General features: G+C 45.7%; 2 protein-coding genes across 22 annotated transcripts in view; one reads left to right on the top strand and one right to left on the bottom strand.

Moving 5' to 3' along the window:
• RYR3 (ryanodine receptor 3) overlaps nucleotides 1-15,664 on the top strand; it is a 561,484-nt gene that overhangs the window by 65,265 nt on the left and 480,555 nt on the right. The gene's annotated exons all lie outside the window — the stretch shown is intronic.
• LOC135983431 (uncharacterized) lies at nucleotides 3,237-14,323 on the bottom strand. The gene is made up of 4 exons (XM_065595386.1): nucleotides 14,219-14,323; nucleotides 13,085-13,232; nucleotides 4,803-6,053; nucleotides 3,237-3,806 (listed from the first exon to the last, which is right to left on the bottom strand). The coding sequence occupies exons 3-4, from the start codon at nucleotides 5,353-5,355 to the stop codon at nucleotides 3,331-3,333; spliced, it is 1,029 nt and encodes a 342-aa protein (XP_065451458.1). The 5' UTR covers nucleotides 5,356-6,053; nucleotides 13,085-13,232; nucleotides 14,219-14,323; the 3' UTR covers nucleotides 3,237-3,330.

Here is a 15,664-nt window from a genome sequence, read left to right as displayed (position 1 = left end):
GGAGGTGGGAGGGGTCGGATAGGGGGAAGGGGCCAGGATGTTTGGGGAGGCACAGCCTTCCCTACCCGGCCCTCCATACAGTTTTGGAACCCCCAATGTTTGGAACCCTCAGGCCAAAAAGTTTGCCCATCCCTGAGGTAGAGGGACCATCCTCAGTTTGTTTCTCTTTTTAGAGCCCAGGGTACTCAGCCTGGGGCTGTCTACATTGCAAAGCAATAGGGCATGAACTCTGGGTCCTAGCTTGACTCAGGCTCAGACCCTCCACCCTTGTGGTGTTCTGGGACCCAGGGTCCAAGCTCTGGGTTATTGCATGTGTGTGTGGATGGAAGGCGGGGGGGAGGGTTAAACTTGAGCCTGAGTTCAAATCCTGGGCTTACATTGCAGTGTAGGTATACCCTCATACACACAGGAGGTTAGGAACCCAGATTCCCTTCACATAAGTTATTTACCTTTGGCCTTGTGGGAATCAGGGGGGTGAACCAGGATTGTTTTGTGGGCTGCAGTATTACTTGTGTTTCCTTTTTACATTTGGATTGCTGTTACAGCCAGACAGAAGGGAGCTTCTTCCCTAAGATTTACTGGTGGAGGACCACACCCCACACCGGCTCTACAGTGACATCTATATCCAGGGAAGGACATTTGGGAGGAGAGAGGTGCCCTCCCTCACCCCCACAGGGTGCCTTAGAGGTACAGCCTATGACAGTGCTCATTAAAGAGTGATGGCACTTTTTGAAAGAGAGGTATTAACCCCATTTTGTTGGTCACATTTCAGATTGATTAAATACATTCTTCCTTACTAAAGAAACAATTTGAACAAACAATATGAAAAATAATTTTCTAAATCAAAATAAGGGGAGTCTAGAAATGAATCGATATCGTTGCTCTGATAAAATAAGTTGTGTATATATTGTAGATCCCAGATGCTGGGACTGAACAACGGGATGGATCACTTGGGCCATGTCTACACTACGAGAGTAGTTCGATTTTACTTAAATCGAATTTTTGGAATCGATATTGCAAAGTCGAACGTGTGTGTCCACACTAAGGACAGTAATTCGACTTTATGAGTCCATACTAACGGGGAAAGCGTCAACATTCGAAGCGGTGCACTGTGGCCAGCTATCCCACAGTTCCCGCTGCCCATTGGAATTCTGGGTAGCCGCAAAAGCCTTCTGGGTAAAAAAAATGTGTCCAGGGTGCTTTTGGGTAACTGCCGTCATCCGTCCATCACTACCGCCCTCCCTCCCTGAAAGCGCCGGCGGGAAATCAGTTCGCGCACTTTTCCAGTCAGTGACAGCGCGGACGCCACAGCACTGCGAGCATGGAGCATGCGACCATCGCTGCAGTTGTGGCCGCTCTCAACGCCTCGCAGCTTATCATACACCTTTCCCTGAGGCAGATGCAGATAAGTCAGGCGAGGAGACTACGGCACCGCGGTGAGGGCCTGAAGTCTGAGAGTAGCACAGACCTCTCAGAAAGCACGGGACCCAGCGCCGAGGACATCACGGTGGCAATGGGTCATGTTGATGCCGTGGAACGGCGATTCTGGGCACGGGAAACAAGCACTGAGTGGTGGGACCGCATAGTGCTGCAGGTCTGGGATGAATCCCAGTGGCTGTGAAACTTTCGCATGCGGAAGGGAACTTTCCTGGAACTTTGTGAGTTGCTGTCCCCTGCCCTGAAGCGCAATGACACCCGGTTGCGAGCTGCCCTGACTGTCCAGAAGCGAGTGGACATAGCCCTCTGGAAGCTTGCAACGCCAGACAGCTACCGGTCAGTCGCGAACCAGTTTGGGGTGGGCAAATCTACCGTGGGGGTTGTTGTGATGCAAGTAGCCAAGGCAATCGTTGATGTACTGCTGTCAAAGGTAGTGACCCTGGGAAACGTGGAGGCGATCATAGATGGCTTCGCAGCGATGGGATTCCCAAACTGCGGTGGGGCCATAGATGGAACTCACATCCCTATCCTGGCACCGGACCACCAGGCCAGCCAGTACATTAACAGAAAGGGCTACTTTTCCATGGTGCTGCAAGCACTGGTGGACCACAGGGGACGTTTTACCAACATCTACGTCGGATGGCCGGGCAAGGTTCATGACGCTCGTGTTTTCAGGAACTCTGGTCTGTTTAGACGGCTGCAACAAGGTATTTACTTCCCGGACCACAAAATAACTGTTGGGGATGTGGAGATGCCTAAAGTGATCCTCGGGGACCCAGCCTACCCGCTAATGCCCTGGGTCATGAAGCCCTATACTGGCGCCCTGGACAGTGAAAAAGAACTCTTCAACTACCGGCTGAGCAAGTGCAGAATGGTGGTGGAGTGTGCTTTTGGCCGTCTCAAGGGGAGATGGAGAAGCTTACTGACTCGCTGTGATCTCAGCGAAACCAATATCCCCATTGTTATAGCAGCTTGCTGTGTGCTCCACAATCTCTGTGAGAGCAAGGGGGAGACCTTTATGGCAGGGTGGGAGGTTGAGGAAAATAGCCTGGCTTCTGATTACGCACAGCCAGACAGCCGGGCGATTAGAAGAGACCAGCGGGACGCGCTGTGCATCCGGGAGGCTTTGAAAGCTAAGTTCCTGAGTGAGCAGGGTAACCTGTGACTTTAAAGTTTGTGTACAGAGAAGCTGAACCTGCCCCCGTTTCTTTACCCAGTTAATGTTGACTATCCTATCCAGTTACATACCCCCTTCACCCCCCTTCCAACACACGTTTCGAAATAAAATTAGTTCTACTTTGTTAATGCACACCGTTTTCTTTACTACTGTTTTCGCGGGAATTTTTTAAAACTGGGACGCAGACTGTGGTGCGGGTGTAGTGTGGTGACGCAAATGAAGCTTCTAAACTCAAGGATTGAGAGGCTCCGCTGTGGTGGGATGGTTGTTTCAACGGAGCCTGTCACCCCTCCTGATCGGGACTGTGTGTATGGGGGGGCTATGTGACTTTGTGGCAGGGGAGGACGGTTACAGATCCCCTGCTGCGTGGCTCTGTGATCCTGCATAAGGACCGCCGCTTAAGATCTGTAACTGCCCTCCCCCGCCACAAAGTCACAGAGCAACCCACCCCCCACCACATAACATGAAAACCACCTCCCAGACTGACCAGGGTAACTAGTCACTGCACTGTGTATGTGCCCTGCTGCTGTACCTGCCCCCGCCTATGTACCCTGCCAAAGGTGACTGTCCTGTCCAACCCCCTTTCCCCTCCTCCTCCAAAAGAACATGATGGAAACAGTAGTTAACAGAAACGTATTTTTTATTATCAACTACACATGGAACTGGGAGGTGAAACTTGGACGGGGGCTTGTGTCAGGCGGGAAGGAAAGAACTTGTCAAATTTTGGGGAATGAGAGCCTTCTGCTACTAGAGCTCTCTGCAGGGGTGGAGTGAGAGTTAGCACGGACTCTGCCGCCTCTCCTTCTTTGGACTTTGGGTGAGGTGGGTATGGGACTTGGTGGCGGGGGAGGGCGGTTACAGATAGACTGCAGCGGGGCTCTGTCCTCCTGCCTCCGTTCCTGCAGAACATCCACAAGGCGCCGGAGTGTGTCCGTTTGCTCCCTCAGTAGTCCAAGCAGCGTTTGAGTCGCCTGCTGGTCTTCCTGCCGCCACCTCTCCTCCCGATCCATGTTTGCTTGGTGCATTTGGGACAAGTTCTCCCGCCACTGGGTCTGCTGTGCTGCCTGGGCTCGGGAGCAGGCCATAAGCTCCGAGAACATGTCCTCCCGTGTCCTCTTCTTCCTACGCCTAATCTGCGCTAGCCTCTGGGAGTGTGATGCCAGGCTAGGTTGTGAGACAATCGCAGATGTGGCTGTGGGAATGGGAAAAAGGGAGTGAATTCCTCAGAAAGATAAATGTAGTTGTGAACAAAGAACATAGTCTTTCTCTGTGAACAAGACCATGCACAGCACCTATCACATGCGCACTCAGCACAAGGTCGAATTCTCGGCCTTCGCATTCAGTGCCTGGAGTCTTGCACAGCACATTTGAGAAGCGGGGCAGCACAACGGAATTTCTGTTTCAGGCAGACATGGTAAGCCGTAGACTTGTGGCAGCTTAAAACTTTTATATTAGCACTGGCCTCATTTCACATTGAAAGCAATGTCAGTCCCTGCTGCCAGCAATCCGGCAAGCGGGAACTCTGCCCCTGTCCCACCCCCTTGCGGCTGTCCCCGGGAACGATCCCTGTAGGCTGCCCCTCTCCCGCCTCCACCGCGTGGCTGCAAACCAGCGGTTACAGTTCTGTTAAGGAACGGGAAAGCAGTCCCAACACTAACATTCCCCTTACGTAATTCAAAGCAGGTCACCATGAGCGACATCACCCTAATGAGGATCTCTGACAGCGAGAAAGAGAGAATGCTCTGGGAAAGCCTCCAAAGACCAGGGCCGTATGCCGCCCTGCTGTGCAGAGCAATGATTCCCGAGTACTTGATTGTCTCGTGGCGCAGCAACGTGTCGTACTACGGAGGACCCAATAAGGCCGCTCTCCCCAGGAACCTCATGCAACGGCTTTCCAATTACCTGCAGGAGAGCTTCATCGAGATGTCCCAGGAGGATTTCTGCTCTATCCCCGGACATATAGACCGCATTTTACTGTAGCTGCAGTAGCAGGGACTAAACAGTAGAGCGGCTTGGGCAGGACAATCACGGAAAACCGGACATTGCTAGATTTTTTTTTCAAAACTTGCACTGCCGATGACTGAACCGTTAAGCGCCTAAGGCAAAGTAATCATGAACAACCCATTCTTTTAATTGTTAATATTCCTGTTCTGTTAAAAATAAATGTTTAGATGTTTAAAACACTTACTGGCTGATCCTTCCCCAGATTCTGTGTCCGGGGTAACGGCTGGGGACGGTTGGTAGGGGATCTCTGTAAGGGTGATGAAGAGATCCTGGCTGTCGAGGAAATCAGCGTTGTGAGCGCTGCCGACTGCCTCGTCGTCCTCATCTCCTTCATCTTCCCTGTCCCCTAACATGTCCGAGGAACCGGCCGTGGACAATATCCCATCCTCAGAGTCCACGGTCAGTGGTGGGGTAGTGGTGGCGGCCGCATCGAGGATGGAATGCAGTGCCTCGTAGAAATGGGATGTCTGGGGATGGGATCCGGAGCGTCCGTTTGCCTCTTTGGTCTTCTGGTAGCCTTGTCTCAGCTCCTTGATTTTCACGCGGCACTGCGTTGCATCCCGGCTGTATCCTCTCTCTGACATGTCTTTAGAGATCTTCTCATAGATCTTTGCATTCCGTTTCTTGGAGCGCAGCTCGGAAAGCACGGACTCATCGCCCCACACAGCGATGAGATCCAAGACTTCCCGATCAGTCCATGCTGGGGCCCTCTTTCTATTCAGAGATTGCACGGCCATCACTGCTGGAGAGCTCTACATCGTTGCCAGTGCTGCTGAGCTCGCCATGATGTCCAGACAGGAAATGAGATTCAAACTGGCCAGACAGGAAAAGGAATTCAAATTCAAATTTTCCCAGGGCTTTTCCTGTGTGGCTGGTCAGAGCATCCGAGCTCGGACTGCTGTCCAGAGCGTCAACAGAGTGGTGCACTGTGGGATAGCTCCCGGAGCTATTAGCGTCGATTTCCATCCACACCTAGCCTAATTCGACATGGCCATGTCGAATTTAGCGCTACTCCCCTCGTCGGGGAGGAGTACAGAAGTCGAATTAAAGAGACCTCTATGTCGAACTAAATAGCATTGCAGTGTGGACGGGTGCAGGGTTAATTCGATGTAACGGCGCTAACTTCGACATAAACGCCTAGTGTAGACCAGGCCTTGGTTGTCTGAGTCTGTTTGTTCCCTTGGAAGCACCTGGCATTGGCCACTGTCAGAAAACAGAAGACTGGGCTAGATAAACCATTGGTCGGATCCATTGTGGCCATTCTTATATTCTTATCTACAAGCATGCATTCATTTGCTTGAAACATGTACTGTTAAGTCAATGTTGAATGTTTTCCACTTTGAGACCAAGACTGCCATATTCCTTCATGCAGAATTCTCATTGACTTTAGCGGAAGTTCAGTGCAGAGAATGACTGCAGAATTGGGTTAACATACCTAATAAAACAAGAAATATGGGTGTTTTAATGCGGCGCCTGATGTAGATAGGATGTTTTTAATAAATTTTAGCTGCAACCCAGCATGCAGTGCCTGATGTCAGACAGTGTTAAAGTTGACATGTTCATGCTTATCCTCCAAAATCTCTATGATATATGGATTTTGAAATGAACTCTCCAAAATTGTCTCCTGAGGAAACCCATGGAGCTAGGTTTAGTAGAGTTAGAGGCTGGTCAAATTATTCATTGTGAATAAATATCCTAGGAATTTAGCCTTTTCTGTTTGCAAATCATATATGAACCATTTCTGCAAATTTGATATTAATTAGTATTCAACAGATACTTTGGGTAAACAATTTACAATTATTTCATTTTTTCACATTGACTATTAGCTATTGTACTTGTTATTTTGTGGTGAGTAATTGTTCATATGGCATTGTTTCTGCCACCTACTACTATGAATTAAACTACTAAACAGACAAATAATGAAAAACTAATGACAAATAAGGAATAAGTTTGCATACAAGTATGATTATATGTATAAAGAACAGCCATTCTCCAAACATTTTTACAAACAAACTTATTTTTTGCAGGAATTTTTGAGAGTAGTGAATATTAAAGGGCCCGGAATATGATTTAAACTGAACAATGGTTTGGAATTTGAACAAATATTTGTGAACGTTGTTTTTACAGCTAGCTCTAACTGGGATAATAAACATGTACACACATGTTGCATTTTTCTTTCACTGTATATGTTGCTTTCATTTTTTGTGAACCAGCATGGGATTGAAAAATTCATGACGATCCTGCTTTGAGGAGCTCACAAAAACTGATTGATATGGAGAGAGAAGGGCCAGCCTTAGGTATTTTGGTTCCCTAGGCAAACTGCAGTCTGTATGCCTCTTCCCCTACTCTTAAGTATTTTATCGCATTTCATGTTTTACTTTCCTGTAGGATTATTTAATGAAACAATTTAATAATATTTTTTCTGAATGATGTTTTTTAAATATATCCTCCCTTCTTTGTGTTTGTCTTCCCTTCTCTTTCACTTCTCATTTTTTTTCTTTCTGACAACTACATATCTTTTAAAAAAAAATTCCCTCCTCTTTTTATGTTCCCCAAACTTATTGTTCTATAGTTTGTGTTGTCTTTCTCACCTTCCCTTCAATGGCCGTCCTTGTCTTGCATCTTCCCCATCAATTCTTTTTTTTTTTTTCTCACCATGTCAGACATCCCTACTATTCATGCTTCTTCCCCTAACAAAAGAAATGTCTTCACAGAAAAACTCACATCACTTCTCCTTTTTTCCTCGAAGGAGAGAGAGGCATCAAGCTAGCCCTCCAGGTTGAATAGACTGATTAGAACTCTGATTGCTTTGTCTTGTCTAATTTCAGACCAGTCAGTGCCTTCTGAGGCCTTGTCTTCACATAAGAACACTTAACTTTTTTTTTTTTTAATTAAATTGAAATGAAATCCTAGACAAGGAAGGCTATACTTTTCACACGTTACCAGGTCGAATTAAAGTCTAGTTTTTAACTTGTCCTGCGAACACGTCAGGGTTACCATATTTCATGTTCCCAAAAAGAGGATTCTGCTGGAGGAGATGCAGGGAGAGGTAGGTGGAGGGGAGGGTACAACTGGGGGTGCTGGACAGGGTACCTCCGGCAGGAGTATTCACTGGAGGTGAGGGGCAGTGTCGCTCCCTGTCATGATGACAGGGCGGCTGGTGCAAGCCCAGGACACAGCAACAGCTATCAGTCAGCGCCTCCCTGCAGGACTCCGCTCCCCAGGGCTGGGAGCTGGGGCCTGGGAGGGCAGGGGAATGGACCAATCAAGAAGCGCACTAATCAGGGCTCTTTCTGAGCTGCAATGTCTGCTCTGCAAAAATCCTGGACATTTCCTGTTGTTTGAAAAATCCACCCAGACAGATGAAGCCTCAAAAAAAAAAAAAGAGGCAAACCCGGACATAGGGTAACCCTAGACACATGTGTAAACGATAAACTGCCTTTCTTGTTTTCCCTAGGATTTTACCTGGAGGTTGTTAACTTGACTTAAAAACATACCTTTTTTGAAGGAAGACAAAGACTGAGTCTCAATCATCCCCTTATCAAGGGAAAATCTTTTGGAACTGAAACTGGATGGGGGTTTAGAGCTTTCATTTAAAAAAAATGGCAAAAAACTTTTAAGTGCAGTGAGTCCAAATAAAATCACATCATATTTGATTAATATTTTTACAGTTCCCTTAAATGTGCAAGGCACTCTTACAGAACAAGAAAAAGATACAGTTCCTCTCCAAAAGAGCTTTCAGATTGGAAGTAACAAATGAGGATAATAAGCAAAAGGGGAGAGTGGTTAGGCAGGACAAACAATGATAATAATATCACATGGTGAAAGTTCTTCTAAATTTGTGTGCACTTGCACAATAGAGAAGAATACTTTAAGAATTTAGATTTTTAAGAAATTTCAGTTTTTTTTTTTTTTTTATTCCTCTGCCTGTAAAGTCAAGAGCCTAGTTACTAACAGGAGAGATGTAATAGGAAGTCTTAAAAACCTCAAAAATGACATGAGAGAACTTCTCTCGATGTAAAAATATCACAACTGTAAAGTCTGTTCTCTGTGGCCCTTCTGTGGCTTGAATCAAAGTGAGTGTTGGATTCCATTTGAAAGAGTATAAAACTCCTATCCTTAGTCCTATAGCCTCATAGTTAGGGTGAGAATTATCTAAATGTTAAAAACTTTTGAGATTGTGAACATGTTCCCTAATAAAACAGCAGTTGGCAGAATAGTCGAACAACAAAGAAGAGTGGTCTGAACTCTTTGCAGTTATTCACAAAACTTATTGAACGATCAGCTCTTTGGCTTATTGCTGTCATTTGCGGTAAGCCACAGACTGTTCATCCTGCCATCTCCAGAATCTAATCTGATTGGTATTTACACCAGATGTGTAAACAGTAAACAGTGGCCACTCTAGATCCACAGAAATTTCCTGTCTTGAAAATGGGGAATTCCCTTAGAAGTATATCAAGTAAAGATTGGCATTCTGTGACAGAACTGTGGAGATACAGTATCGTCTCTACTTAAGACACTGGTGAAATGATAATCATTCATGGCTTTCACTCTGGAATGCTTCATTTGAGCTGTTTATTCTTTATAGAGTTCTCCAATCCTGTTCAGGATCAGTACAGTTTCTAAAGTTGCTTTTTATTGTGTAAGGCATGCTTAGCTAATGGATTATGGGCATGCAAAGCTAGAATAGAAGTTAGGCTTTCTTCCAGTTGTTGATTAGATAGCTTTTTGTGTCAATTCAGTAACAACATAAATATGTCTTCTGTTAAGTAATGTAGTACTTTGTAGTAAAGTAATACCACTCATTTCTTACAATAGTAATAGTAGCAAATTGATCCAGGTAATGTAGTATGTTGCTATATTGTAATTTCATTTCTTTGATTGCTGTATTGTCATCTCTCCAGCCCCCAAAAATCAAATGTACAAGCTAACAAACATGATTTCCATATAATTGGATACACTGAAGGTTACAGAATCCACTCTGTAGTGGAGTAGCCACTTCAAGTCTCTTTAACAAGATACAATAGGGTTTGTAGATTAGCACTAATTAGTAGTTTGTTAGGAACATGGTCTGATAAAGCAGCCTTGGATTTCCCTGAGTTGAGGAGATGGTGGTGAGCATAGAACATTTTGGCTGCATGTTTGGGAATTTCTTTGCTTCTTGGGGAGAAGTAGAGGATTAGTGTTAGGTTCCAACATGGAAGTTGTTCTGTACTGTGATTGTGCTGCTGTTTACCCTCAGGCTTCCCTGAGGTAGTCTAGAAGTAGATTCCATAGATGAGGGTTGCTTCATCTCTGGGCCACATACAGATCCATCTCAAATTAGGGAGAAGCTATAAAAGCCTCTCTCTCCATTTGCACAGTAGTTGTGACTTGAGCTTGTGTGTTTTGAGCTAGTGGTGCTTTAACTCCCATTAGAGACTAGACGGGTGAGTGAAATGCTAGATCAGAAGATCTTTATTACAGATCAGCAAGTAACCCAGGATCTAATCTGTCTGAGCAGTTACACCATGCTCATCCCTGTGGTGTCTTAGCACCTACCTCACAGGATCTGTACTTTTTTTGGAAGCAACGTTGGCAAGTATGCAAGATGTTAGAAACTCTCGATTATAAGACATTTGCTTCGTTTTGATTGTTGTTTTCTATATCCTAAGTATTGATTGTTGATCCTCTTTCATGTGTAGTCACCCCTGTGTGACAGACACTGCACCTTGCATATTTTCATGAAAACATATGGTACAAACAAGAAACTTGTATTTCTGTAACACTTTGCAGAGTCTCAGTGAAACAAGGGCAAAGTCATTTATTTGGCATGCAACTCTTGTTTTTCTGAAGCTGCAGTTCAGTTGACCTTACTCTATATGTGTGTGTGTGTGTGTGTGTGTGTGTGTGTGTGTGTGTGTGTGTGTGTGTGTCCTACCTTTGTGCATTTATCAGACAGTGGCTTCAGTCATATGTTTACACCTTATATCTCTGATCCTATGATGGATTATTAAAACCAATAGAAAACCTTATGGTGCTTTCAGGACCACAATGAAAGCATAGTTATCTTCTGAAGGCAGAAGAATCCTCTACCATACATCTGTCATGGCTACTTGTGATGGGGTGGGACTCACCACTGAGGCACCTCCTGCTGGCTGTCCTGCGGATTAGCTCTGTTCACTAGTGCACCCTCTTCTGGTGATGTCTTACCTCTGTCACTACTTCTGCTGCTGGGCCCAGGTCACTCTCAAGACCATGGTGCTCTCTTCATGATACAGTCCTCTGGTGGTGCCTCACTCTGTGCTTCCCCTCTTCCAGGAGAATGTCGCAGTCCCTTAGTCCAGCCACTTCCTCAGTGGCGAGTGGGAGTGGGAGGAGGGGTACCCAGGCCCGCCCACTACTCTGGGTCCCGGCCCAGGGACCCTGTAGATGGCTGCTGCTTGCGGCCCCCCTCCAACTCCTCAGTAGATTTCCCTGGGCCACTTCCCAGTGGCTCCAGCACCCTCTTTGCCCTTTCCTCAGGGCCTCAACCTGCAAATCCCTGCGGCCTGCCAGGAGCTGCCTTTAGCTCCCAGGGTCTCTGCCTGCAGCACTGGTCTGTCCATAGTGCTTGCTGCCTTCAGCCTGCAAGACAGCCAGTCCACGTCCCTTCTCAAGCTCCAGGGAGTGAATAACAGTGCTCTGCAGCCCTTCTTGTATGGGCCAACCCGGCCCTGATTGGCTGCTGTTTGCAGCCCCTCTCTAATTAGCTGCCTCCTGTGCAGCCTCCCTAGGACTCTATTAACCCCTTATGGGCCAATGTTTGGCAGACTCCCCATCACTCTACTCAATTCCTTTCCTTGCCACGAAATGTGAGGCTCTTCCCAGACTGCCATTCTGCATACGAGAATTGGGTGGTGAATCACTACACCTGGAGAAGCACAGGGGATGCATACTACCAGTATGGGACCATTTGCTCCTGGCTCGCTGATAGGGAGCAGGAGTCAGGCTTGAAGGGATGGTGGAGCTCATTCAGGGGTTAATCTTAGTGAGTTTCAAGCTAACTTCCCACTCCTCTACCTACTCAGGGGTGAAAGTAACTTACAGGATTTACCGGTACTGCCGGAGTCCTGAGGGGGGCTGGCCTCATCCGGAAAAGGCGTGGCCTCAACCAGAAGAGGCGGGGCCTTTAAATCAACCCAGGGCTCCCAGATGCAGAGGTGGCTGGGAGCCCCTGGGGCTCACGGGCAAATTAAAGGGCCCAGGGCTCCAGCCCCTGCGGAGCTCTGGGTCTTTTAAATACCCACTGCAGCTCCAGCTGGGATTTTAAGGGATCAGGGCTCCCGTGGCTGCAGGGAGCCCTGAGCCTTGCCAGGCTGGGGCCGGGATTTAAAGGGCCCGGAGCTCCTGCGCTGAGGGGAGCCCCGAGCCCTTTAAATCCCGGCCCCAGCCCTGCCGCCGGAGCTGCGGGCAGGATTTAAAGGGCTCTGGGCTCCCCGCCACTGTAGGGAGCCCAGAGCCCTTTTAATTCCGGCCACGGAAGCCTGTGCGGTCCGGCACGGCGTACTGGCTCTTGAGAAGACGTTTGGTTCCCCTCCCTCCGACCAGTGTAGGAATTCTTGTTCTATGAACCCAAACTGTGATTGGGCCCATAGACTCCCCCCCCCCCCCCCCACTGTGTGCTTGGTAAAGAGGAACTATGGAAAGATGTCTCCACTTTCAGGCTCTAACCCTCTTTTATTTGTCTATTGAAAACAAAATGGCTTTTTCAGCATTTTTTTAAAAATGTACTAACCCTGAATATCTTACTATCAGTGATGAGTAATCAACATTTGGGTGAGTCTCAGAGGCCCCGGTAGCTAATCTTTGATCAATGGAGAATTATGGACAAGGCTTATGGTACATGCCCTAAACATTACATTTACTCTAACTACAGTTGAGAGAAATGTGGTGATTTTTGTTTTCCAAAGTTATGTGAAATCATTTTTTTCACATTTTGTTTGATGGATCCTGTTCCCTTTATTTTCACATTGTGCTTCTGATTTGGATAGACCTTGTCAAATAATCCTGGAAACTGCAACTTCACATAGTTTGAAGAAATAGGCCAGAATTGCTTAAAATTGGGCTAAAATTAATTAATAGTTGACACGTAGCTTGAGTTTTGAATATATAACAAAACTGTAAACCAACTGGTATCAATAAATATGCTTTAGGTTAAGCTGTAATTAATCTTATTGTCATATAATACTTGAATGTGAATATATTCTTCAGTCATGCCTTTTTGATATATTGTATGTATACTGAAAGGTTACAAATCTCTGTGAAAAAAGTATTATCCCTTCATGTTGGTTTCCACAAAAATATATATCATCAGTAACTTTAATAGACACACAGTAAAGAATGAGTTTGAGGGGGAAATCTACATCTCTAATGGATTGAGTGGTACATGAGTTCTACATCATTTATAAGTATGAAATATTGTTATGGCTCAGGGGTGAACTGTACCTGTGACCTCTGTCCTTCTGTGGGTACCCTTTCCAAGTTACCCATACTTCTGGGTGGAATCCAGAAATTGACCACACTTTAGACTAGATCATCAGTTTACAGCACCTCCAGTTTACGAAATAGATTTCTCTCTGGGAGCTTGATCAATCTGAAATTGCAGTGATTCAGGATGGCTTCTTCAAAGCAAAAGTATTATTTTTGGTTCAGAGGAATATAACAAACAGACAAGCCAAAGGGTTAAAATAACAAAAAGCCTATGTGCATATCATTTTACCTACACTTAGCCTTTCCTTGACAGTTTAAGTAGGTCCCACTTGACCCAACCATGCGCCAGCATTGGGGCTGGGTGAGACAGCCTCCCTCTCTGAAACTCCTGACTCTTTGATAGTCTGGCCCCTGGTCTGTATTTTTCCTTCCACTATCAGGGCTTTTATCCATTTTAAGAATTCCCACTTAAAGATCTTATGAGGTTCTGAACAGGGATTCCTAATCTGGCCATACTGGTTTCTGTTTATCACAGGGACTGGAGATAGTCTTTCAACAGTGGATTCACTGTATTGTTCATTTAAGCACCTAGTAATTCAATTAGTCATTCTTGAGCTTCTGGATATCTGAGGAGAGCTATAGCTGGAATTAAACATTTGGGTTCCATAGAATCAGCCATACCACAATAACCATCATGTCCACACATTTGTATATATAAATATATATGCCCGTTCTGCAGCACCCCCTACTGGTCTCAGGTGCCTCAGTGGCATCTATCCTCTTTCCCTTCTCCCCTGGGCTCTTCAATACTTGACGAAGACTGGAGGCATATCTTGAGGTCTAGTTTATTAACATGTAATAACTTAAACATATCTCTTTCCCATCCCTCAGTGAGTCATAATTCCCGCTTGCTGTGGTCTGAGTGCTTTGTTGATGCATATTCAACCTATGTTGTTCTCTTCCTAACCTACTGCTGGACAAACACATATCCTCCTCCCTGGTTCTGTCTTCACTTGTCCATAGCCAAATATAAAACCTCAGCCTTTCTGGTTACTTCCCCAGCTCTTTTCCCTTTAGAGTTGTGTGGTTTCCCAGGAACCTTTTCTGCAGTCTCTCTCTAAACTTTCAGGCCACCCCTCGAAGGCTTACCAGGCTGCTTCTCTTGGGAGTCCAGCCCCACTACTCGTCCCGGCTATTGCCAGCAGCAGCAGCACTCCCTGGCTGCTGTTCCTGACTCCTGCTCTCTGACTGATTGCTCTCTGAGTGCTCAACTCTGTTTATATGGTCCTCCTTAAATTCCTCCCCCAGCTGGTGTCAGTTATTGTAATTAAACCTCCCTAACACCTTTAGCTGGGGTCACTAATTATCACTGGGTTGCCAGGTCACAGGAAGGCTGAACCCAGCTAGTCTTAAAGGGCCAGCTGGCCTGTGACTGTATGTAAACAGTCATAACATTACTATAGATATCTCCATGTTCTTCATAAGTGTATATCACTAGAATCTACTAATATACAAAATTAGTACAAAATTAAATGTATTAATTAGTCAAGAGTTAGCAAAGCACAAAATTAATTTCACACATTAATTTTGCTTCTACAGTATCACATTAGAAACAGGATTAAGGCAGTCCTTATGAGAAATTAAGTAGAAATCTTATGTCTCCAAACATTGTCTGTGGTAAAACATGGAATTAATCTGTTTATCTAATACTGATTTGTAACTTTTATATCCCAAAACCTTATTTCAATCATAGATTTTGAAAACAATTTTTCTTAACTATTGTGCAGGCCATATTAAAGCCCACTGGAGGGGGATCCTGGGTGAAAATCTCCATGAGAAATCCCTCACAGAGATTCCCCTCAGTGTCATTAGAGTACTGATGGGAGAATAGTCCCCAGAAAAGAATTCATGACCAGGCACCAAACCTTACAGACCACAGGAAGCATTATGTCCCCTGCAGCAGTTCAGGCCCCAGCCTCCTGGTAGCTGGTAGGTCGGCTTCTCCCCACCTATTGCCACTACTTGCAATGGCACCTTGGGGATCTTTGCAGGTAAGATCTGCAAATGCGAAGGGTGATGAAGTCTCAACCCTGGCTATACCCCAGCCCAGAGTTACTTTCTGTCCCTGCCTCCCTAAGCAGCCATTCCAGATATGTGGAGGGTACTGCCTTGTCAAGGTCAGGTAGTAGTGGAGGGACTATACCGTGGAGGCAGCTGAATCCCCCTTTCACGTGGAACAGGAATCTTCTACACTTGGATCATGAGGGAGTGTGATCTAGTCCAACATTAGTAATTAATACCACTGTATATATAAAAAAACCTGACAATTTTAAAAATCAAAGGTACTTTTTAGATGTTCTTTGCAAATTGCTCAGCTTGAGCAATTGGTCAGTTTAATTTCAGATTCTCAGGCCCTTGCACAGTATTGCAAAGGTTGCATGGGAATGCGTTTTTTGTTGATTTTTTAAACATAGCTTTAATTTCAAGATTTACATCAATAAAATTATTGAAAAAATTGATGAACATGGCCTATGAATGTTCAAGGCAGTAGCATACAATAAAACAAATACAAGCTGGTTGTCAAGCTCTCAAAAA

The sequence above is a fragment of the Chrysemys picta genome, chromosome 4 (assembly GCF_011386835.1).
Source record: "Chrysemys picta bellii isolate R12L10 chromosome 4, ASM1138683v2, whole genome shotgun sequence".
NCBI classification, from domain to species: domain Eukaryota; kingdom Metazoa; phylum Chordata; order Testudines; family Emydidae; genus Chrysemys; species Chrysemys picta.
Note: the sequence above shows the minus strand (reverse complement) of the source record. Positions and strands in the feature narration are given on the sequence as shown.

Bases quoted from the DNA above. Each gene is read 5' to 3' on its own strand.
- LOC135983431 (XM_065595386.1), bottom strand. From the start codon at position 5,355: ATGGCCGTGCAATCTCTGAATAGAAAGAGGGCCCCAGCATGGACTGAT. The intron at 3,807-4,802 runs GTAAGTGTTTTA...CCATTCCCACAG, and splicing joins ATCTGGGGAAGGATCAGCCA to CCACATCTGCGATTGTCTCA.